Source organism: Fundulus heteroclitus, chromosome 16, assembly GCF_011125445.2.
Source record: "Fundulus heteroclitus isolate FHET01 chromosome 16, MU-UCD_Fhet_4.1, whole genome shotgun sequence".
Classification (NCBI taxonomy): domain Eukaryota; kingdom Metazoa; phylum Chordata; class Actinopteri; order Cyprinodontiformes; family Fundulidae; genus Fundulus; species Fundulus heteroclitus.
In genome coordinates, this window is record NC_046376.1 from 9,820,452 (window position 1) to 9,845,313 (window position 24,862).

General features: G+C 41.1%; 1 protein-coding gene across 1 annotated transcript in view; it reads right to left on the bottom strand.

Annotated features, from left to right (window-relative positions):
- Nucleotides 1-5,486: 5,486 nt before the first annotated feature.
- The window catches only part of LOC105937471 (neurexophilin-1), a 28,908-nt gene continuing 9,532 nt past the window's right edge, over nucleotides 5,487-24,862 (bottom strand). The window contains exon 2 of the mRNA XM_012878797.3: nucleotides 5,487-6,854. Within this exon, the coding sequence (XP_012734251.1) occupies nucleotides 6,081-6,854 (774 nt within the window). The 3' untranslated portion in view covers nucleotides 5,487-6,080. The remainder of the gene's footprint in view (nucleotides 6,855-24,862) is intronic.

Genomic DNA, 24,862 nt, shown 5'->3' on the forward strand with positions numbered 1-24,862 from the left:
CTGCATTACCCTATGCTCCGTACAGCTCCAGAGGACTCTGCTAGCTTTTGTACTTTCTCTGGAATCTTGCTAAAAAAAAAAAAAAAAAAGCGACTGCACCTTGGATAAGTTTGGAGGTTTTGAAACAGCAACTGCTCAAGATGTAGAAAATTCTTTCTACATGTCTCTTCAATCTTTTTGAGCTTTGCACAGCTTAAACACCAACAAATTATGGTTTTCTCTGTTGACTATCATGGTTTATAACTAATGTCACTTTTTTCAACAAGGCAGCACATTGGATTGTTTTTTTTTCCCCCTCTCATTTGGTCTCTGTGTGTGACCCAGCATGCTGCTCCCACAGTTCATTTTAACCTCCATTCTCCTTTCTTCTAAATAAAGTTCCTCTTCTTTCTCTATTTTGACTCATTTGTTTCCCTTTTATCATCCCAGGCAAGGTTATCCCGAGGCAGGCGGAGCTTTTACGGGAACAAAGGGAGGGTGGAGGTAATGGGGTAGAGGCCCTGGCTTTGCCGCTAGCCATGCCTTAATCGATCGTGTTTAAAGGGAATGTTGTGAGCTGAATGTTTGAACTCATTGCCCCCACCTTAACCGTTGTCTGGGATTTAATTAAAACGTAAAATTAATTTATCGCCCGCTCCATTTTAAAAAGAAAAAGACGCTGAGAAGTAGCACAACAAAGGCACAACAAAGAGTGAGGGGAGGGCAGAAAAAGGAGGCTAATTGGCATCACTCCACTTGAAACATTTCCCTTTTCTTTCTCAGCCCCATTTTCTCCCCCGTTTCCTCTCTCTCCGCACGTATATCTGCGACGGCCCTGAGCTAAATTTCCATCACATCTGTTCTTTGCCACCGGCGCCTGGCGCACACAGTATAGGTATGCAAATACGAGCAAACAGAGACTGCAGTGTTGTTGACACACTTCACCTGCTCATGGAGTACAGCCAGATAGAAGACCGGGGCTCGTTTTCTCTGTAGTTTAAGTGGAGTAAGTACCTCTGTGTACTTTATTGGTTTCTAGTATATTAGAAACCACAGTAAGAGCCATAACACCATCCGTACAGTTGATCATTCACAGGACACCGAGAAAAGCAAAGGAACGGAAAGGTAAAACAGACAAACCTCACAGCATGACCCACATTTAAATACAACTTTATTCAGATCTCAGGACTCTTAGCTTTAATATATATATATTTATATATATTATTTATATATGTATATTCATGTTTAAACAGTCTTATTTTGTAATTATTCTGTTCTGAATGGACCACTGCAGTCTTGCAGCCTCTAAGGCCAAATGTTCACACGTCTTTTGGCACCAGATGGGTAAATAGTAAGGCTGCTGCTGTAACAACACCTTCCGTCCCACAGCAACATGTCCGTCCCTTAATCGCAGTTCAGCAGCCTTTTCCTGACTTCCCCCGGAGAAGCGAGGAGGGTGGCATCTCATTTAGAGTATTGCTGTATACTTGAGAGGATCAGTGAGGAGGAGAGGATGGAGCTTCTTGTCAGTGCGTAGCCCAACATGTGTCCTTTCTCTGTTATTCTCTCCTTTGTCAGAGTTGCCGAGGGCTTATGTTTCCGAGCTTTGATTCCACCGCGCTGGAGTTTCCAGATGCCCTGCGGGATGGGGATCGGCAGGATGGATGGGGTTATTGAGCTTACTGGGGCGTAGTTGAGTTCAGTACTCCGTTGGCATGCTCTCTGGGACGTTGCACGTCACCCCCGATCCAGGAGTTTGTGTAAGATGCTTTGAACAGGAGTGGAGAAGTAGCTGAACCGGTGCATCCTTAGACCAAATGTGCACACATTTTTTTTTTTTTTAATGCAATACAGATGTAGAAGGGAATTGTATGGAGTTCACGCTGCTGATGTTCAGTTATCTTGACGTTAAGCTCATGGAGATTAGCCGGCTCAAATCGGGAATGTGTGCTGAGGAGGGGGGGCTAGGCAGCAGCGAGGAACAACCCGCAGCGGGGTTCAGCTCCAGCAGAAGGGAGGTAGAGAGGGTCAAACTCAAATAGGCAGAGATGTGAGGACAGCGGGCTAACATGCAGACATTTGATGCAGAAAGAAGCAGAACCAACCGGAGGATGAGGTTACTAAAATAAAGAGGAAAGCTTGGGTTCATTCATGCTGGTTGATGCATTTGAAACATCTGAAACTTTGTATTCAATCCAGCAGTTCAGGGAAAGGACCTTCAAACAGGCGTCAGGTATTCAGTTTGAGCTGCTGCCTAACCTATAATATATTCTCCACGAAGACTCTGAACTTATTTATTCTTTCTGAGACGTGAAACCAGCCAATCTCGTGTTTTCTGATTCGTGCCACAACCATATTAGCTTTATGGAAGCTGATATGGTAGGGGAAGAGGCAGAGGTTGGCTAATATATAATGGCTAATATAACGTTTTATAAAATCACTGCCCAGATAAAACAACCATAAAGAACAGCGTGTATTGACCTGCCGTCCTGGCCAGGTCACTCTTGGTTCCCTGGTTAATTAAAGGAATCTATCTAGGACAGAAGGACAGGGGGCATGGGACATGATAGCCGCTGGTGAATTTGCTGCCTGTCACCTGCACACATCTGCTATTTAAAAGCAAAAATAAAATAAAAAAATATTTCCATGTGCAGACCTGCAGAACATTGTCTTTAACTTCATACCTCTTTACACATTTTTTTTCTTCATGTTAGAACATCAATTTATTTTGTTTGTGTTTTTTTTGATAGACCAACACAAAGTGGTGCCTAACTGTGAAGAAGAAACACCGACAGGGGTTTTTCAGGATTTCTGCTTTTTACAGATAAATATCTGGGGCGGCCATTTGTATTCAGCTCTCTGAGTCATTACTTTGCAGAGCCACCTTTTGCTGCAATCCCAGCTGCACGTCTTTTCTCGTACGTCTCTAACAGCTTTGCACATTCACAGGGTGGAATCTTTTTCTCTCAAGTGGCCCAAGCTCGGTCGGTTTGGACAAACAGCACCTATCAACGCCACTTTTCAAGTCTTGCAACAGACTGCTACCTTATTTTTATAATACAGTCTTACTTGTGTCGTTGCTGTTTTTACATGTTTATTTGTTTGTTCTGTTTTATCAAACCAGCCTTCTTGAAAATGAGATTTTGGATCTCAGTGAGAATATCTGTGTAAATAAAGGTTAAATAAATAATAATAAAAAAGATTCTGAAGCAGCTGCTCTTTTAATTTTCGCATGGCCGTTCTAACACATCTATGCTTTGATCTAAATCATTCTAAAGCAGCTACGGCTCTTTTCAGGGCTGTCTTGCTCAGAGCTAAACCTCTGCATCAGTGTCAAAGTCCTTTGGAGCCTTGGACAAGTTTTTCTTGCCCTGTATTGAGCTCCATCCATCTTCCTATCAACCCTAACTGAGCTCTCTGTCCCTGCTGAAGGGGAACATCCCTACTGCAGGATGCTGCTATACTACCATGTTTCGCCAATGGGCATTTCTTAGTGTGCAGTTGTGTTATAGTCCTTTCATTTTCGGATAATGGACTGAATAGTGCTCTTTAAAATAGTCTAAGCTTGGAATATCATTTTATGATTTAGCCCTGTTTTAAAATTCTCCACAACTTTATCCTTGACCTGGCTACTGTGTTCCTTGGTCTTCATTATGGTTCCTTTCCCTAATCTACTTTAAAAATAAATAATCTTTAAACCTGTCACATAGCAGCCGCATTCATATTTAAATTAAATTGAACACCAGAGACCTGAATTAATTGTTTTAGTTACAAATTAGCAAACCTCTGAAAGCAAATGTTTGCACCAGATTTTATTTAGGGGTATCAAATTAAAGGTGAATGAGTACATTTTTAAGTGCCACAGTTTTCAAATTGTACGTGCGAATACATTTGAAAACTAGAGAGCACATGATTGTTATGCGTCAGTTTGTATTGGTCAATCATGAGAAGTCTATTAATAGAAATAGAATCATAAATGCAATATCAACATGAAAGACGTCCCAATCTCAAAGGACTGCTTGGATTCAAAGTTTGGCTGAATATTGGATTTCATGAACCATGGATTCATGTTCTGCATCCCAATAACGGGCGCTTGGCTAGACTCCCTCCATGTGCATTCTCTGTAACAGGGTGAAAAAAAAAATCATCACCTCAATATTTAACATTATGGAGATAACATGTTTTTACTAAAGTCTTGCTGTCCTAGCATGTCACACAAAATTCAAATGAAATACAATGAAATTTACGGTTTAAATGTGAGAACATGTGAACAAGATTAAGGGAAGTGAACATTTGGGCAAGGCAACGTAAAGCCAAGACTGTTTTTTTCTTTTTTTTCTCTTCTCTTTCTGTCCTAACGCTGGTCTTTGTGCTAATGCTATGTAAGCAAAGCGACACACTGGATCCGGCCCAATGCTGCCGCCCCCACAGAAGGGTTTTACAGTGGCCGTTCACTGCCGTTTGAGCCCACCTGGGACTCCAGCATGCTGCTTCAGCTCCTTCCTGTGCCCATATCGGTGCTTTATTACCAATGTCACACAACATTGGCATCCAACTGGATATCTGATACCGCCGTTTTATGCCTCCTCACACCTGTCTTGTGAGCGTTCGTCGTTAATTAACCAAAAAGTCATCGCGTCCTTATAAACGGCACACTGGTAACCTTTCGCCGCAAAACATAGTAGGCATTTATAGGATTACTTTCCTCACTATGCGCTGCTCTCCACTGATATTGTTTGTTAGAGTAACACGAGAAGGGTCAGCTAGTGGCAATTTATCTTAATGAGGGCAGTTAACTCAGGCTAAACTGTGGCTGCTGGCCCCATGTGAAATTATCACAATAATCCTCCTCGAAGTCCTCTTATCCGTCCTCCTCCCGACATGATTTTTAGGAATACATTTTGCGTTCTTGCTGAGACCTTAATTACGTCAAAGAGATTAAATTATGTGTAATTATTATGATAATATTTTCATTTATTCAAGATAACCGGGTTTACTTTGGTGAATTCGGTATTTGTCGGGAGAGAGAGCAATTTCCCTTACCCAGTCAAAGTTATCAAGGCGTGAAATCAGGAATCCTGACGGCAACAAAATGTAATCTTTTTCATACAGAAGGGACAATAGAAGGCGCTGCATACTCCACGTCTCCTTCTCCGCTTTAATTAAAAGAGCTCTGTGAATCTCTGCATCTCTCACCCCACTACCTTGTACTTTCTCTCATCAGTGTGGAGGTTCCAATTCTGCCTCGGCGTACTATCTCGTTATTTCCTTCACGCCGAGCTTGTCTTAAGCCCTGGCCCTGAAATGCGGCGAAGCAATTACTTTTTCTTTTTTTTATTATTTGTACATTTTATTTGGAGGGAATTTAACTGAGTGATACTGTGGGATTAGATTTACCAGGTGAAAACATATCATCAGTGAAATGCAGATGCGGTGTTTGGACCTGAAGACACGGAGTAAAAGTTTTGGCATTGTTTTGGCACCGAGTTCCCATAAAAAAAAAAAGTCTGCCCTTTCAAAGGTCTGAGCGTCACTTTAATGACGCTGCGGTTGGCTACACTCCACATTCATCTGCACTTTGTGAGCAAATGAATACTTTATGTTCCCCGTGGTCTGTTTAAATCATCTTTAGAGAGCACAATGTTAAACACGACATGATAATTATCATAAACGCTGAATCTGTCTGCAGCTCTCTGCTGAATTACCGCACCGTTTAAAAGACCACTTTCAATTAATGCACTGCCGTGTGACTTTGCAAAGGCGCAAAATTGTAAAGGGCGAATAAAAAGGACATTCAGATAAGATTCAGAAACGACTAAATTGGTTGGAGTAATGCTGCCCAGATGTTCGAGTTTAGAAACAGGACTGAGGTAAGAACGTGTCGGTGAGTGGCGCTAGAGATTTACTGCCAGTTCAGGATGTTAATTAACTGCATACTGTAGTTTGCATATATGTTTTTTTTACATCTTACAATTGTCAGGCTACATGTTTTGTTTTGTTTTAAGGTGTCTGCCACTGCAAAATTTTACGCCCTAGTTTCCTCTTCACATATTCAGTCACTGCCCCCCCCTTTTCCTCTCTCCTACCCCTCAATGTTTCATCTAGCCTGAGGGCAGGTAGGGCATCTCATTATGGTAATTGTAGTCCGGGCAAACCTTCTGCACCAGGCGGTAGTCCGTGCTGTAGAAGGAAATGTAGATACAGATGACTTTAAAAGGCTTGGAGCAAATCCAGGACACGTGGCTCTGGATCTGCTCCTGAAAGCAGGTCTTGGATGGATCATAGTTGCACAACGAGGTGCGCTTGCTCCGGTCCACCTTCTCGTAGTCCACGCGGCAGTTGAAGATCTTGGAGTCTTTGGGGTAGACTACGCTCTGGCGCTCCAGGTCAAACTCCACCGCCTTAACGGGCGGGACCAGGCTGACAGAGATATTGCCCTGGCCCGTTGAGTTGTGACGGAAATACACACTGAACGTGCCGTTGCCGTGATCCACTATCTTGCCGGTGATGAGCAAGTTGAGCCTCACCGTTTTTATGTTGGAGTAGAAGTCTCCCCAGCCAAACATCTTCTTGAACTTGCCGGTTTTGACAATCGGCCTGCGTTTGACCCTGGAGCTGGAGGTGTCAGGTTTGAGCAGGTCGCTGCCTAACATCTCCCAGAACTCTTGCTTGGAGAACTCCTGCTTGGAGAAGGGGACTGGGGAGCGGTAAGGCAGCTCCAGGGAGGTGGAATTAGCAGCTCTGCTTTTACTGTGCTGCATCCATCGGCTCAGGGGTGAGTGAGAACCCTGCCCGCTCAGAAGGCCCACCGTCTTGGAGGAGGCATCTGAAGAGCTCTTGGAGTTTGGGGAGTCATCTTCTTGACCCATCACCACCTTGGGGTAGTCGGCGAAGATGGGAATCAAAGGAGAAAATAGAGAAGGCATTAGTATTTTAAAATAAACAAAATAAAACAAATGAAATCTTAATCGATAGCTCATTTGCTGTTCACATCTAAAGGAATGCTTACCGTGACATTCTATCAATGATACATATATATATAACGGGATAAAACATCACCTGTATTATCAATTTTTTTAATTTACCTCAGCTGCAGGAGAAAATAGCTGCGATGTAATTCCCTGAGCACAGTGGGCCACAGTTAGGGCCAACAGGGATCAAAGAACAGCCTCCTAAAGAAAATGTACACCTTAACTGAATTCAGATGCGGTGCATTGCTCTGGTGGTCCTGCTCAGCTAAATCAATAGTTTTTAGAGTGGCCAATTTTCTTCAAAAGGCTGTAAAACAATAAAGAACCTTAATTACAAAACGCTCCCTGGGTTTCTCTGACAGCTGGGCTTCACAGGTTCATTTATCCCACTCAGACTAAACATGTACATTATCAGCTTTGCCATTTGCTAAATCTTATTTTCACTAACAGTACAATCTCTGACACAAAAGCAAACCTTTAAAATAATGTACAAACACTTCTGTTGAAAAATCTTGGGATTTAAATTCAGTATACAGTTTTCTTTTGTTGGAGCCCATCAGCATCTGACAACAGGACTTGGAAAGGTTTTCCAAATCTGTCAGATAACCAACTACCGTATTTTTCAGTCCATAAGCCCCACATTGTGTTTCATAGTTGGACTGTTCCTGTGACTTATAGTCAGGTGTGACGGATATCAAACATATAACACGTTATTAAATGGTAATTACTACTGACCAACATGAGCCAAGGAGTAAACATTACCATCTATAGCCACAAGAGGGCTCTCTAGGCTTTGTGACAATATGCTGCTCCTGTTATGCTTAAAAATTAATTGAAACATTAACTTTTAGACAACAAAGACAATGTTGTTTTTGGTGTTTCAGGTGCATTCACGCAGCAGAGCGTGGCGCGGGGCAGCTCGAAGGGGGAGCCCAGACAGAACCCATGAAGCTAAGCTAGCGTTAGCTTGTGCTGTCCAGGTGGTTTATAACTTCGCTGATGCACGTTCAACAGCTGTACTGACATCTCCATGTTGCTCTGAAACATCTGCGTCGTACTGAAAGCTTAGCACATAGCACCGTTATGCTCACAGTCTAATTTCAGAGTAATATGGACAACTTTCCGTTGCTGGTGAGAACCCCGGTAACATGGCAGTTGGAATTGCTGGTCTTATTGTGCTAAATAACCCCATTCAACCTCCCAGATATGTTCCATATTATTCAGCCTGTTGTGGATGCAATTGTGTGATTGAATATGTTGCCCTACCAGATTAAATGTTAGGTTTTAGTCTTGGATGGTGTGAAATAAATGTAAAAAATTTACATATAGTCCGGTTCGACTTATATATGTTTAATTTTCTCTTGATTTGTTGACTGATGCGACTTCCAAAAAATACAATAATTATTTTGTCAGCATTAGACTTGGAATCTTACGAGGCTGTCGCAACATTTTTTTATTTTGAGACAAGTGAATGGCTTTTGTGTCATCCACCTAAAGAAGAGTAACCCTGAGGTCACTGAGGTCGTGATGATACGACCACCATGTTTCACTGAAGGTGTCACTTTAAATGGATATGTACAGTGCAGTTTTGTGGAAAATATATGGAACATATGGAACTGTGATCTGTAAAGTTCAATTATGTTTTTTTTTTCTGACCATATCTCATAATCAACAAGGCTTTAGGAGAGTTTAGTGTGGATGGAAAAATTACAGCTTGGCTCCTAAAGGTCACTTTTCACCTGGAGTAATGCTCATCGGCTCCACTCTCCCCTAGTTCCCTGCTCTGCCGGGGTTAATTGCTTGTGTATTTATTGTGAGGAATTGGAAATGTTAAGCCTGTGAGTTGTTTTTTTTTTTTTCAATCAACGATGATGATGACGAAATTATTACGTTGACGGCCCTTTTTTTTCATCACGATAATGGTGAACTGACGGTACAGGGGTGGGGAGCCAGTCCGTTCCTGCCTTCAGTCAGGAACGGAAGGCAGAGACAGATCAAGGCTGAAGGGCGCAGATGGGGCGTGGGTGCGATTACTTTTATCTCTGCTCTGATTCTCAATAAAGTGCCCGATCAATTCAATGTTTCCTTTCTTCAATAAGTAACTGGGGAATCAGTTTTTATTACTTCCCACAACATTTAGTTAAGCTTAATTTTTTTTTTTGTAAATGGCTTTGTTATGGAAGCCTACATCATCCAGGCATATGAGGAATGTACAACACTGCCTTTACTTGTTGTAGATTCCTGCTGTTGACCCTGAACAATTCTAACCTGACTCCGCCAGATGTATTTTGTTCCGCCTAGCTTCACTCACATCCATCTGGGACATCTCCCATAGAGAGTGATTTCTCCAACCAATTTTATGGTCTGGCCAATCAGGACGCAGGGCTGGAGTTTCATAGATGTGATGTAGTGGAGAAGCGACCGTGACATGAGACTGTTTTGATAGCAATGGCGGCTCGCATCGAGGAAGCAAGCGTTAACATTGATGCTGCTATTTCTTCCGCGTTGTCCAATCTACCTAATATTGTTTCATTAAAAGAACATCAGAGAACGCCTCTGAAGGCTTTTGTTGGTGGAAACGATGTTTTCGCCCTTCTCCCGACCTGATTTGGCAAGTTTTGTTTTCCGGGGCGCGTCCGCGGCGGAGCGGTTAGCGGTTAGCATGAACCATGTTAGGAGGCCTTTAGTCCTCGACGCAGTCGCTTTGCCGCCTGTCTTCCCCCCTCTTCCTGTCAGCTCACTGTCAATGAAACGTGTGCCTCTAGAGCCGCAAACACACAAAAAAAACAAGTGGTTGAAATAGCACGTCGATAAAGATGACAAGTGGCTTATCCAATCATTTGCAAGGATTTTTGATAAGGCCCAGCCTTCAATAAAGGCAATTGCTATGGATCAGTCCCAGATGGATGTGACTGGAGCTAGGCCGAACGACATACATCTGGAGGAGTCAGGTTAGAACAATTCTGCCCTGCCTTTTGATTAAGTTAGATAAACTGACAATTTTGTGTCATACTTTGAAGTGGACCACACCGCTACAAAAGGTGTATAATGTGCATTTACTCAAACACAATATTAAACCTGTTTTTTTCCACGATACTTCCCCCCCCAAAAAATATTACTTTAAAAGTTAAATTATTTTGTAATTATTCAACATGGTATTTTGTTTCCAAAGTCACTCAAACTGCTGTTTTAACAGGGGCGTGCATGTGTCAAAACCTCAAATGACACTGACTCCAAATATGCTGCTTACTCTAGAGAATTTCTCTGTGTGCGAAAGTGAGCTTTCTTGCTTCTTAAGCACTGCGATCAGCGTGCGGAGGAAGCTGCAACTGCCTCGGAAAATTTTGTCAGAAGATCAAAGAGTTAGAGGAAGGGGAGATGGGCCGGCAGGAGGGCCCAGGAATAAAGCGTAATGTCCAATTAAGACTTCCAGTGTTCTAATTAAAGAAAAAAAAAACTATCGGCACACAAACAAAGCTGTCAGATGTTAACATCAGCTGGGGGGAGGGGATAAGGACAGAAGGAGAAGAGATGCTGCTGTGCTCAGCAGTAGCTTTGTGAAGAGTGTGTAAATGTGTGACTAAGTAATGGATAATTATTCAGTGGTAATGATCTATTAGCAGGTAGCTTCTGTCTAATGTCTCAAGGAAGTTTTCACCATTGTTGTATCCTTTCGATTTGGAGAACATACACACACACACACACACACACACACCAACACACAAAGACACACACAGGCACATGCTGGGAATTCTGACTGGTGTAAATGCAAACAATAAGTGATGCAAATGCAATATGTGTGTGTGCGCGCTTCCCTTGAATAGGTTTTAGCGTGATGCATAATGCATGCATCGCTGTCTGTGCTCTGATCCAGTGACTGTCTTGACTGCCAGAGCTTCCTTATACAGGCTTAGTCAGGATTATTATGTCTGACTCATTTTTATTCCATTTTTCTTCCAGGTTCTCAAAGCTCAGTCACATTTGTTAACTTGCGGCATAGTCAGTCAGCGGTATTGATTTTCTGTCTCTGTAAAAAAAAAAAAAAAAAAAAAAACATGTATTTCCTTTCATAAAGATAGGCATCGCATTTCAAGAGCCACAAAAGGATTCCCGGTGATGTGGTTGTGGTCTGATGTTCGGACTCAGTTGAGTGGACTCCCGTTTTCCCTTAATCTGGTTTTATTCCCGCTGGGTCGCTGCAGGCCAGACGTCCTCTGGTCTAGTTGCTTGTCTGCCGCTGCGCTACACTGCCGCTCAGGTCCTTTAGATTCCCTACAGGTGCCCATGGCTGCCCTGAAGAGGATGCCTTCAGAGAGGTTTGATTGCTTATTTGAGAAAAACAGAGCTGGGTCTAATTTTAACAGTTTCCAACAGGGAGAAAGAAAAAAAAGAGCCTAAAATGCAATACTTTGATGACATTTTGTTGCCCATGGCTTCTATTCATTGGACTAATTTGTGATTGATTTGTTGTCTTCAGTAACTGGTGGCAACTGGGCTGTTTCTATCTCCTGCTGCTTTCTACAAAGGTGCCTTCTGCAGTTGTGAAAGCGCTTGATCTCGTTCAAACTGACCCTTACATTTAGCGTTATTCTTGCAATTATTTGAAAGAGTGTATCTGCGCAAACCGTTTTTAGCAGTAGCTTTTGCTTTAAGCAGTCTTCAGCGCGGAGCCAGAGAGGCTGAGGAGCACGAGGAGAGACGGAGCCAGTGTTGTGCTATTGTTGAACAGAAGATTTCAGTGTCTGGCACCACTGGAGGTGTCAGATTCAGTGTGCAGCATCATTGTGAGAGACAAATGTTAGACTGAGCTTAATATGGCAGGAAGGAAAAGGCTGGGCTTTTTTGCAGTAATGACCAATGCGGCAACATTTTTTTTTTTTTTTAGTCAGATTGGATTTAGCATTTTATTTGTATGTTTTTATGCATACTTTGGTGAACAATGTATCCTGTGCCATTTTTGTGCAAAAAGGTTTTTCTTCTGTGGAGATTTTAACAAGCTCTGCTGCTTATTCCACTCTGTGAAAACTGCATACTGCTACAACTCTTTTGCCTCTCTGCATTTAACTAGTAAAGTATATGAGCTGTAGGATCTAACTATCAGCAGTCTTCCAACTTCTGCCCTGTAAGCAAATTGAGATGGTGAAGAATAACCTTAGAGTTTGGTCTTGTTTTATTAGGGCAAAAGATTAATGAACTTTTTCACTTTAACCGAATGTTTCAAAGTGCATGCACAGACATTATTTTAATCACCAAACATTAAATTGTCTGCTTTGGGTATATCTATATCACTCACTTGCTTCCAAATCTCACAAAGGGCACAACAAGTCATCCTTCAATGACAAATTAACCAGACACATGGTGTAACGGCACTTTGGAAATGTCAGAACAAATTTCTGTCAGCGTAAGTTTGTTGCATTTCATGGTACTTGGCGCGACTTATTGGGGCTTTAAGTACTGCAGGAAAAGTGTAGGCGATGGGCAGTCGGGCTTCAGAGAGGGGGCGGAGGTTCGGATTGGTTTTGTCATTTGTCATGTGCGCAAAGTGAGTCAGGGGAACGGCTGGAGAGGATGGGAGGTGACTGTGGGCTCTGCCGCGGTGGTAATTGTGAGTCATTCAGGCTCAGTGAGCGCGGGCCTAAGGCCTTTCTCCCAGCAGGAAGTTCTGGGAGGAGAGCGATCCTCATAAGCCTTCCTGCTCCACTGGCAATAATCCGCCTGCTGAAGTGACAGGTACCTGGTTTTAACTCTTTTCCCTTGGTGACAAGTGCACAGTGTTGTGATATAGAGCAGCGATCAGAGGTTGAATTAACCAAAATCTGTGCCATTAGTCTTAGAGAGCCTGGGGACTGGCGACAGACCTTTAGATTAAAGACATCTGAGACTGCATGTTGTTATACGACAAACTGTACCTTACAATAGACTTACTTCATCCCTCATTTCTTTATATTTTGCTGTCAAGTAGCCAAACCTTCTTTTAGTGATCTTAGCTGGTCTCTTTTAATGCTTTATCAGATTTTGAAATGGTATTTTAAATTCCCCTTTTGGTCTGTCCACTTATTACAACACCTGAGTATGAGGATGATTCTTTCTCTATACCAACCTGAGGATGTCATTACAACACACCTGTCAAAGTCAGTGAGATAGCTGTAGCTCCGTGTATTCTCCAGGGAGCATATACCTGCTACACACTCTCATTTCCAGCTTCTTGGCACTTCCCTTCACCTTGCAGGTCTGGGATTCTAGGTGAGCCAGCCACCTACCCAGGGGGTCGCTATAAGCGGCTAATTTAACTTGCTGACCACCAGTAATTATCTTTTTCACATTTAGCATTACTACTGTAATCCCATGATTGTTAAGCTGATCTACAGCTGCCTGCAAAAGTGTTCACCCCTTTGGCATTTTCCATGTATCGTTGCCTCACAGGCTGGAATTGAAATTTACAGAGCATGCCAACAACTTTGCAGATGTATTTTTACGGTGAAGCAAACAACAAACAGGACAAAGTGACAGAAAACCAAGCCGGGCTCACACTGAATACGGCGCAGATACGGTTCTGGCGCGACAAAGAACCCAAATTATTAAAAATCCATGTTTCCACTCACATCAGCCACGTGCGGGTCCGGTTACCGAGGCCGTGCGGCGCCACAAATAATTTCACAAGAAGGAAGTTTGACTGGATGCCGCAGCGGTCCACGGTTCAAGCTCCCAAATATCACAAGCCAAACAGGAAAAGTCAGTCACAAGACAGGATTGAAGTCCGCCATCCCCCCACCACCACCAATTTACGCTAACTTGACTGATGTAAAAAAAAAATTGGCAACACAGAAACACGAGGAAACAGAGAGGCTTTTGGAGGATGAAATAGGATATCTAGACAATAGAAAAATACTTAGACAACTTTATTATTTGTCATTTTGTAAACACAAAGTGCGTACAGAACGAAATTTCGTTTGCATACAGCTTGAAAAATCACAGTAAATTGTAGTAAATTTCAGGATAAAGGTGCAGCAGTGATTTATGTAAACAATTGAAATGTAAACAATGTAAACAATGCAGGGGAAATAGACAGTGTGCGATTTTACAGTGTTCAGGTGAGTATTATTAAAACCGTGCAAATACAAATGTGGTACAGAGTCCATTTGTGGCTTCAGTAGTTCAGTAGTCTAAAGCATATGTGCAAATGTGTAAATGTGCAGTTGTGTGAATGTGGTACAGAGTCCATTTTACTGTGCACGCAGATAGCAAGTTTTTTCCCAAAAAACTAAACCGTAGCTTTTTTTTTTATATAATTTATGAGGGATAGCAACAGAAAGGACAGTGTGAACTTCTGTTCTTATGAATGGCCATTCTTCAGCCGGAGCCGGTAGTTGATCGCTGTTCCCCTAGGAGCAGTGTGAGCGGGGGTTTACGGCAAACCGGAACTGGATCAGGACCGTAACCCCCAACAGTCAGTGTGAGGCCAGGATAACACTCAGTCAGGGGTTTTCTTTCTGCCACTCTTTCATAAAGCCCAGCTCTATGGAGCATACAGCTTATTGTGGTCTTATTGACCACAATAAGTCTCTGCTGTGGAGTTTTGCACCTCCTGCTCTTCTGGCACGGTTTGTGAGTTCTTGTGGGTTGCCCTGTCTTGACAGGTTTGTTGTGGTACCATGTGCTTTCCATTTGAAGATGACGGATATGATGGTGCTCCAGGAAACTTCAAAGATCTGGATATTTTTTGATAATCCCACCCTGACTTGTACTTTGTAGAGCTCCTTGATCTTCATGGTGTGTGTCACACCATGAAGATCAAGGAGCTCTTGCTTATTGGTGCTGAAGCCTCTGGCGCCTTTCGTAAAAGATGGGTTCATAATATCATGTGATACTCAGATTGTCCACAAATGAAGTTCATTTCTCTAATTATGTAGAGTTATGGGTACGTTTGAAGATAATTGGTTACACCTGCACTTTTATTATCTGTGGTCCCTAGTTTGCCTCTGGAGAATAAAATCTAGCCAGGTGTTCAGACCTAACTTATACCTTTGCACAGCTGTATGGAGATTTTTCCAGTCTGAGTTGGATGCACAAGATGTCTGCCCAGTGTGTCTAGGTAAGTTTTAGGTGAAAGCGGGGCTTCCAACCTTGGAGTTTTGTGCACATTGTAGCCAGCTCTGAAAATTAAGCCTAACAAAGGTATGTAGCATTGCTATCAAAGATTTTGGGAAACTTGGCTGTAGTAATGGATGCCCTGGTGTGAAACCTCTTGAACCATCTTCGAAGAGGGAGGATGAATCAGCACCAGCTGTTAAAGCATCGTTACCATGTAGCCAAAAACCGGGAGGTACCCTACCTCCCTGTAAAACTGCAGACTGGGCTTGTGGGTAATTATTTTACTGTAAATGTTTTTCTTTTGAGTTTGGCAACTTTTTAAATTCCTTTTCAGTCTCATACCTGACCATTTAAGAGAAAAAAACATTTCTCTAATAAAACCTATGGTTTTGACGTAGAAATCATTCCGGCACACAATGTCACATCTTGGCAGTCCTGATCATATCCCCTTTCTTTCTTTCCCTTTACAGGTTTTTCATTTTCTCTTTAATTAAGGGAGCTCCAGTCACAGGCTGTAGTTACCACAGCTTTATCCCATCATCTCACCAACACAGCAGTACTAAACTCTAGCTGAGAAATAATCTCTCTGCCACTTCATTAGCTATAATGGTCAAAATTTGCTGGCCTTGCTAGAGTTTATTTTTGTACTGTGAGGCTGTTGTCCTGGTCACTTTTCCCCCTCTGCTTCACTGGTGAAACTCCTTTGTAGAAAGAGACAGAGTGATCCACAGTCTTCAAGACTGATCAATTGCTGGAAGGCCTGTTCATTGGCTGGTTGCCCCTATGTTTAACCTATCTACATCCTTCATGGCTGCCCACTCTCCACCGTTCTCCATACACTCACTGACTCACTTTGGAATGCTTGAACCCTCCCTTCTCCAGGATTTCTGGGGAAAAAAACACGGTTCCTCATAACTAAGTTTTTAGCTAAAAGCTTTAGTTACAAATATGCTTAATCTCAAATATGTGTTGAAGGGCAAAATGATAAATTATGTATTTCCATTACTGTATTTCACAAAAATACAAAGCTTTTTTTTTTTTAAAAAGCAGACTGAAAGCACACTTTTATCACTGCACCGTGAACATCTGAGTCACCGATGTCAGAAAGGGTCGTCAGGACTGAGAGAAAATGGGGAGAATCACAGTAAATCGGGATTGTTACACAAAAGCATATTCCAAGGTGATTTGCTGGTTTTAGTCAACACTATGATGGATAAGATACTTTTGACAGATTCTGATGTCAATTAAGAGGCATTTCTATCCCGTTTGACCAACCTTTTCCCCTGAGGAATACAATTCAGACAGAGAAAGTGTTACAAATGCAAGAGCTTTGGTCTTATGACTCTGGTCATCCCCAAACCATGATGGATTCAAATATGGAGGCTGAAACATATGTTGATAAGCAGAATAGTCAACTTTAGAACTTAAAATGGTACAAATTATAAATCAGAATTAAGTCTGTCTTGCTAATATTTGTAGTATGAGTAGGACATTGTCATCAGAACCAAAACTGGTGCAAAGCTATTAATTTTTAAACAGGAATATACAAAGATTTGTACCAATCAAAGTGCAGGTTTTGTATTTGTTATATTTCCATGCATGTTCCTCAAGCACAAACATAATTTCTACTGTTATTTCCTGAACTACATATGTGATATGCCAGGCCAGTAGTAATAGAAAGAACATAAAATCCAGTGCAATATACACTCACTCACCCCTTTAGTAAATTTCACCTGTTCAATTATTTGTTTGCACAATAACAGTGCAGCAAATTACTTTCAAACAGAACAACACAAGGTTGAAGTTTGAGGATTTCTGTGACTTTGATTGAGGCACGGTCCTTGGTGGCAGGACTGTTATTGGGAATGTTTCAGAAACTGCTGATTGTCAGGGAATTTCAGCCAAAATCATCTCAAGTTTACAGAGAATTATGTCAAACAAGAAAACATCCCATGAGTACCAGTTGTTTAGATGAAAAGGTCCTGTTTGCCCGAGAAAGGAAACGCTAGACTCAAATAACCACTAATTACAACTAAGGTATGGAAAAATAACAAAGGGAGGCTATTCAGTTGGAATAATCAGAGTTTAGTATAAACAAAATGGTAGTAGTGACTCCACCTGCCTCCAATCAACACTACAGGTGGGAAGTGTTGGTGTAATGGTGTGAAATAACAATTTTTCTCACATTTTGTGAACCTCTGTAGTGTATACCCCTTCTGAGTGCTGATTCTGGTTTATGCGCCATTATTCATCTCAAACTGCTTCCTTGAACATCATAATAAGTTATTGTACTCCAAAGGCCTCCACAGGTACCAGATCCCAATCCAATGGGCCATTTGTGAAAAATGGTTGAATAGGAGACTTATTAACCTGACTCTCGTCAGATGGATGTAGTTCTGCAGCGCTCCACACATACATCTGGGACTGTTCCATTGGAGATGTATTTCAGAAGGAGGGGGCTTACCAAAGATCTACTGATGTGCTACAAGCTCTTGTCAAACCTGGTCGGGAGAAGGACGAAAACATCATTTCCACTAACAAAAACCTTCAAAGCCGTTCTCTGGTGTTCTGGTGTAAAGAATTTCTATTCGGTAGACAATGGCGAGCTGCCATTGTTGTCTAAATCCCCATCTCCACTCCCCTACACTCCCTCCACCCCCGGCGATCCTGATTGCCTTGTATATTTTATGTGGTATTGAAATCCCTCAATACCACATAATGGATGCAGATGGATGTGTGCAGCCGTGTGGATCTTGGCGGAACTACATCCATCTGGCAAGAGCCAGGTTAGAGACTTATACCACAGACATTAAACCAACAAATCTGCAGCAACTGCCTGATGCCATCATTTTAATATACACCCAAATCTCTAAGGAAGGTTTGCAACACCTTGTTTAATTTATGCCATAAAGAATTAAAAGACTCCAGAAGGCAAAAGTCCACCATGGGGCTAGCAAGACTTTCCTAATAAAGGGACCAATGAGTGTATATTTAGCATTCTGAAAGGCGCATACACAGGACAAATCAGGCGCTGTATTTCAAAGTTCCTCCAATCAATCGTTACAGTCCAAAAATATAATTTATGGCATATTTACTGAATGTACCTTAGATAATGATTTGGGTCCAGACTTAAGCAACTTAAATAATCAACTTGTTCCCAGATATGTTTACAAGTAGAATGGTGATTATGTTAGTTTTTTGTTGTGGAAAATAATGTATGATCTGTCTGCTCAGCCATCCTTAAAGGCAGTTATGACAGATGATGAGTCAGATATGCAGGCCGCGACAGGATATGTAGTTGGAAATTGTTCACTAGCATATTCTATGACATCTCCAAACAGTTTGCACATAATGTGGATGTTGCTTTTTTGTGAGGGTGCATTTATCCTGTTAAATAGCAGATAGCAATGCAAAACCAAAGCAAATTGAAACTGAGTTTCCCTCTTTGTTGTTGTTGCTTTCGCGCGTGCATATAGTGAATGGCAGGGCAAAAACACATGGAGTTCTCGCCGAAAAGCAAGACCGACTCTCGCGGTCTTGCACGAGACTTCTGAGCCTGTGGGTATGGGCCGAGGGCTCTTGAAATTGCAAGTGCGGTATTTCCCCCACAGACCACCAGGGCGGCCGAGAAAACCTTTGTTCGACCTGAAATGACTCATTTAATCATCCAAAACGGTATGGAACACATTAATTAACTGAAAAATGTTGCATAGTATGCCTTTAAGTTCAAACACAAGTAAAGGCAGGGGAGCGAATAGTTTGGGAGAAGAAACTCCTTTATTGTTTCACAGTGGGGAAATTCAGCATACAGTGTATCTGTGTACCAAATTTCAAATGTCCACATTCTACCGGTTGGCCTGGCTTTATTTAGGAGGCGCAGTAGAGCTGTTTGGGCTTGGTCCTATTTATTCCCCTTGAAATACGTCATTTTCACCATGACTGACACACCCAAACGTTGGTGAGTTTTCTTACAGGGTTAGGCCTCCAAAAAGGCAATTCATTTGATGGCAAAAAAAAAAAAACATTCCAGGTTTAAAGAATTACTAAAGAGTCGCTGTAATAAGTCAAAATACGCCAGCTGCTTTTATAATCAAAATTAACAGGAGTACAGACAGTTGACAAATGTTATGTCAAGTGAAAACCACAGAAAAAAGTTCAGTGTTGTTCCTCTCTGATCTCCTCGGCGTAGTGTCTGGGTTTAACTATCCTGACTGTATGTGCTTGAGCACAGCAGGTTGCTGTTTCTTACTCTTTCTACCGAGCACCAAGTGACAGACAGACGAAGCTGGTGACTAGGTGGTGATCAAAGTGGAGCGTTTACATGTAGCAGCTCTAGAGCACGATGCTTCCCTGCATCGCCGGAAAAGAAATCAAAGTCAGAACTGAAAGAAAAGGGAATATTTCACATCATAATAATGTCACCATGTTTTACAAAATGTATTAAATTGAAATTACATGGTAGCGTAAAGGTTCTGGGCTGACAGCTTCTTTTTGCAAGTCTAGATAAGCAATAGAAGTACAGAATTTCTTCCCGCCCTCTTGATGGCATTTTCAGCTAAATTTCGTTGAAATGTGTCAGTTTCTCTGCTTGTTGTTTTGTCTTTTTCTCTCATTCAAAAACAACACTTGGAGAAAGGTCAAATGATTAATGAATGCACAACAAATGCCTAAACGGTGCACTTGTCCTGGGGAGCTGACAAGTTCAATAATCAGCCTGCTTTCCTCTGACCGCAGAGCTGAAGCCTTCATCTTTTAAATGACATTAATTTTTTATTAAGATCTAAGTAGCCAAGTTCTTTGTGCCTGTCAATGCCTCATTCAACTTCCCCTCCCCTTTTGCACCTCTCACCCCTCTCCAGATCTAATATGCTCACTGCAGGAGATTTCTCTGTTACATGATTAAAGACTGAAAATGGCAGTGGCCTAATTATTCTTCTGGCTTGTGTAGATCTAAGAAGAGGTGAGGGAGAAAAAGGTAATTTCACCAGAAACAAGCCATTTGACTCTCAATGAATAATTTACTCCCGCTTCTTGGGGGTCACGGGATCTTAAAGTCTGCTGTGGGTGAGTAACGCACCACGGTGAATCTTTTTTTTTAACTCTTTCTCCTATCCATCTAGTCGTCGTGCATCCTCAGCCCTTTCACCTGGCTCATTCTGCACAGGCTCAGTTGGTGTGTGGCTCCCTGGGGTACCAAGCTCATTTGGTATGTTCAGAATGAAGCCGGGCTCTGAATTGCCTATCAAATTTTTACACTATGTGGTATTGACAAGTTGGCAGAGAGGGGACGCTTTTGCCCCAGCTCTTTACTGCAGAGTCCAAAGCAGAGCCTGATTGAACTCAGTTGATTAAAGCCACCAGTGCAATATTAACACCAGTCAGGTAACATTTCAGAAATAAAGTTTAAAAGAAAACTTCATGTACATTCCTTCTCAATAAAGAGAGGTGTAAAAATACATTCAGCTAAGAAGCTGAAGTAATACACAATACTGGGTTCATGAGAAGAATTAAGAACGAGATTTTGGGAAACAAATAATCCACTTTTTCCAAGTAAATGTTCAGTGCGGAATATTCGAGACAAGGTTTGACAAGTCCAAATACCGGGATTTACATGGTTATCTGATTCTAAAGTTATCTTAATGCGTTAGTGTTGAAAATCCAAATATTAGTAGAATAGCAGTTTAATAACTCTCAAAACTCTATTTTAAAATATCATTTCGGTGTAGACCTGGGGTGTCCAAAGTATGGCCGGGGGGCCATTTGTGGCCCTTTGAACAATTTTGCATGGCCCTTTATGCATGCTTTCATACTATAAAACAGACGAGTGTCGATTCATTTATTAAACTTGGCTAAAAGCAGGGATGGTTCTATGAAGAAAGTGCCGTGTTTGTTGCTTGCAATAAATAAAATAATTTTCTTTAAAACAAACAAACAAACAAAAACAGACCCAGAAAGTGCATAGACGCTGCACCAAAAATCTGACTGCTTTGTTTCATTGAAATATTGAATGTTTAATTTATTGCTGGACAAGTAAAAAAATAAATCAATTCAAAATAAAAACTTTGAGTTTTCAATTTACTTTTAACTTTGAGATTTTGCTTGATCTAGTTGAAATTTTGGACACCCATGGTCTAGATTATTTTAGTTCAGGTTTAGATATTTTAGATCAGATACAGTCCGAGCTTCAAAACATTTAAAACAGGCCGTTAAGACAGCTCAGATAAGGAACTAAGAACCAGATGTTAACTTTAACATTAACAATACCTAATAGTTATTCACTCATATGAATCTGACAGAGCTTAAATATTCTCTTTATTCTGCCTGCCAGTCTTCCAGAGTTTATTTTTTCACTACCTAATATGCTGCCAAGCAATTCAAAATGTTATAGTAAAATAGTATTTTCAAGCCAGCCTTGTAAGAATTCAAACCAACATGACAACTCAAGAACTACTTTCTTTCCTCCCTCAAATGAAAGTATCAAAGTGAATGTCAAGTTGAAAGCATTAACCTTAATATAAAGAGCATGACATCTGGGCCATATTTTACAAGTCCTGCTGCCAATGTAAATATTCACTTTGATGTAAAATACGGCGCTGTTTCAATATCACAAGGCATCACGCTCCTATTATTTAATGTTCTCATCAGATAACGCTTGTTTTTGCACTAAATTTCTAAGCTAAATACCAGGTTTTTGCCACTAGTTTTAGTTTAAAACAAAGACAAAAACAACTCAATAGAAAATTGGTGAACAAAGGTTTGGACCACTATCATCTACAGTGTGTACACATTTGGACAGTAAACTGTAGGAGTTATGAAATCCTTTGGCAAAAGATCATTTTAAATAAAAACCCTAAAACATTTGATGTGAAAATGAAGTCTGCCTCAAATAGTCCCTGTCTGGATGTGAGTTTGTGTTATAAAGTAAGTGTAAGCTACTAGAATGAGCTCCAAAGATGAAACTAAGCACTTCAGGCTTGTCGTAACACTTATTGAGTTGTTTCTGTGTTTTACTGACAGAATTGATTATCAAAAACTTTGCCGGACAGGTCAACAATCAGCATCAAGGGTTATTCCACCAGGTTTAAATTATGTATGCTGTGCCACTGAAAAAGACAAGATATAAACTATTTCTGAGCCCAGAGCGACTATTCGTTCTTTACCAAGAAGGTCAGAGTTAGTATCTGCTTCTCTGACACCAAAGGGCTTTTTCACAGTTTTTAGGATCAAACTGAGTTTTAGGGTATGACTCTAGTTTAAAATCTAAAATACTAATAAGGGACATTATTCTGAATCTGCTCTTATAAACACTACTGAAATGCTCTTATACAAACTATGGACATGCTCTCATGCATTAAACTCAAACACCACAAGCCCTTACACAAACTACTGAAACGCTCTTATATACACAACTGAAACGCTTTTATACACATTAGTAAAAAGCACTCACACACACCATTAAAATACTCCCATACTCACTACTTAAACACTCTCACACATACTTTTAAAATGCTTTTATACACATTAACAAAAAGCTCCCACACACACACCATTGAAATACTCTCATACAAACTACTGACACACATACTACAGAAATCTTTTCAGTTAATTGCAGTTGAAGCGTGTGTGAGAGCGTTTCAGTAGCGTGTGTAAGAGCGTTTCAGTAGCGTGTGTGAGTGCGTTTCAGTATTGTGTCTGAGAGCGTTTCAGTAGTGTGTATAAGAGCGTTTCAGTAGCGTGTATAAGAGCGTTTCAGTAGCGTGTGTGAGAACATTTCAGTAGCGTGTATAAGCGTTTCAGTAGCGTGTGCGAGTACGTTTCAGTAGCGTGTTTGAGAGTGTTTCAGTATCGTGTGTGAGAGCGTTTCAGTAGCGTGTGAGAGTGTTTCAGTATTGTGTATAAGAGTTTCAGTAGCAAGTGTGAGATCGTTTCAGTATAGTGTGTGAGAGCGTTTCAGTAGTGTGTATAAGAGCGTTTCAGTAGCATGTGTGAGAGCATTTTAGTAGTGCGTGTAAGAGTGTTTCAGTAGTGTGTATAAGAGAGTTTCAGTATCGTGTGTGAGAGCGTTTCAGTAGTGCGTGTAAGAGCGCTTCAGTATTGTGTATCAGAGCATTTCAGTATCGTGTGTGAGAGTGTTTCAGTAGTGTGTTTAAGAGCATTTCAGTTGGGTGTGTGAGAGTGTTTCAGTATCGTGTGTGAGAGTGTTTCAGTATCGTGTGTGAGAGTGTTTCAGTAGCGTGTGTGAGAACGTTTCAGTAGCGTGTGTGAGAGCGTTTCAGTAGTGTGTATAAGAGTTTCAGTAGCGTGTGTGAGAGCGTTTCAGTATCGTGTATAAGTGTGTTTCAGTAGCGTGTGTGAGAGTGTTTCAGTAGCGTGTGTGAGTATTTCAGTAGTGTGTATAAGAGCGTTTCAGTAGCTTGTGTGAGAGTGTTTCAGTAGTATCTATGAGCGTTTCAGTAGTGTGTGCGAGGACGTTTCAGTAGTGCATGTAAGAGCGCTTCAGTATTGTGTATCAGAGCATTTCAGTTGGGTGTGTGAGAGTGTCTCAGTAGTGTGTGTGAGAGTAGTTTCAGAATAATGTCCCTTAAGGCCCCTCATACCATATGGTGGAATTTTCGGATATCACCAAATATGTGTGGCGGCCTGGTCTATTGGGTAATCAAATTGTGTTTGCTACAGTGTTACATCAGTAGTAAAGCTATGTCAGCTCTTTATTCTGCTTAGACATTATGTCTTCCTGAACCATCAAAATGAAAGGCAGACACTCAGTAGTATGACAGGCATGTTAGACAGATCAAGTCTGTGCAATGTAATTCTGAAGAAAACAGATTTAGATTATAGAGATCTTTATTCCATTTGTGAACGTACTAAAGTCTGCTGTTTTAATCCTTTATGGCATTAAAATTAGACCAATGTAAAAGCTTTGATATACAGACAATTCAAACTTGGACCAGATTATCCTCTCCAATATATACACACATATACACATATTCTTTATACCACATTTGTTCCAAAGCATTGTACTTTAACAGTAACTGCAATCAAAAATATTTTGCAACTGTCGTAATTTCATGAAAACTGTATCAGTCCTTCATGATTTTTGATGTACTAATTGATCATCCAGTGCTCAAAATTGGACGATTTTGCCTTGATAGGCTCTAATTTGTGACCAGGAGAGAAATCTGATTTATTTTACTGCTCAATAAATGCATCACAACCAATGAGGATTTCTTTTTCTGCTTGGTCAGTAAAACTCAGATAATATTTAGGGACATATGCTTTCATGCATCATTTAACTGGTTGCTATTTTTTGATTTCTTTTCAAATCTTTTAACTGATTGGCACCTCAATACTTCTCAGTATTGCTTCACTTTATTATTCCAGTTGGAACCCCAAGGACGGGTAACCAGCTTCTGCTCAAAGTGCCAAACCTGAAGACCCTAGGCGACCAAGCCTTTGGAGTAGCCTGCCCATGCATATTTAGCCTTTAATCTCGTTTGAGTTTGACTTTCAAAACTGAATTATTCTGCATTTTACTCTCTTTTTCCTTCAGCAGACCATGCTTTTATTGTTCTTTATTTTTCTTCCTTTTTGTCTGTATTTTGCTTGTTCAAACATTTATTAGTCCGCCTTCACTAGTCACTTTGCAACCGGGCGTACTGTCCTCTCTGTTTTATATTTAATTTTTGCTAAACACATTTTATTGATTTGTTCAGCTCCAGCACTGTATTAAAGTGTCCTATAAACAAACTTGAACTTGACTTGTTGTCACTGACTCCATTTTCTGCAGAACATTTATTTTCCTTTATGGTCAATGTTACATA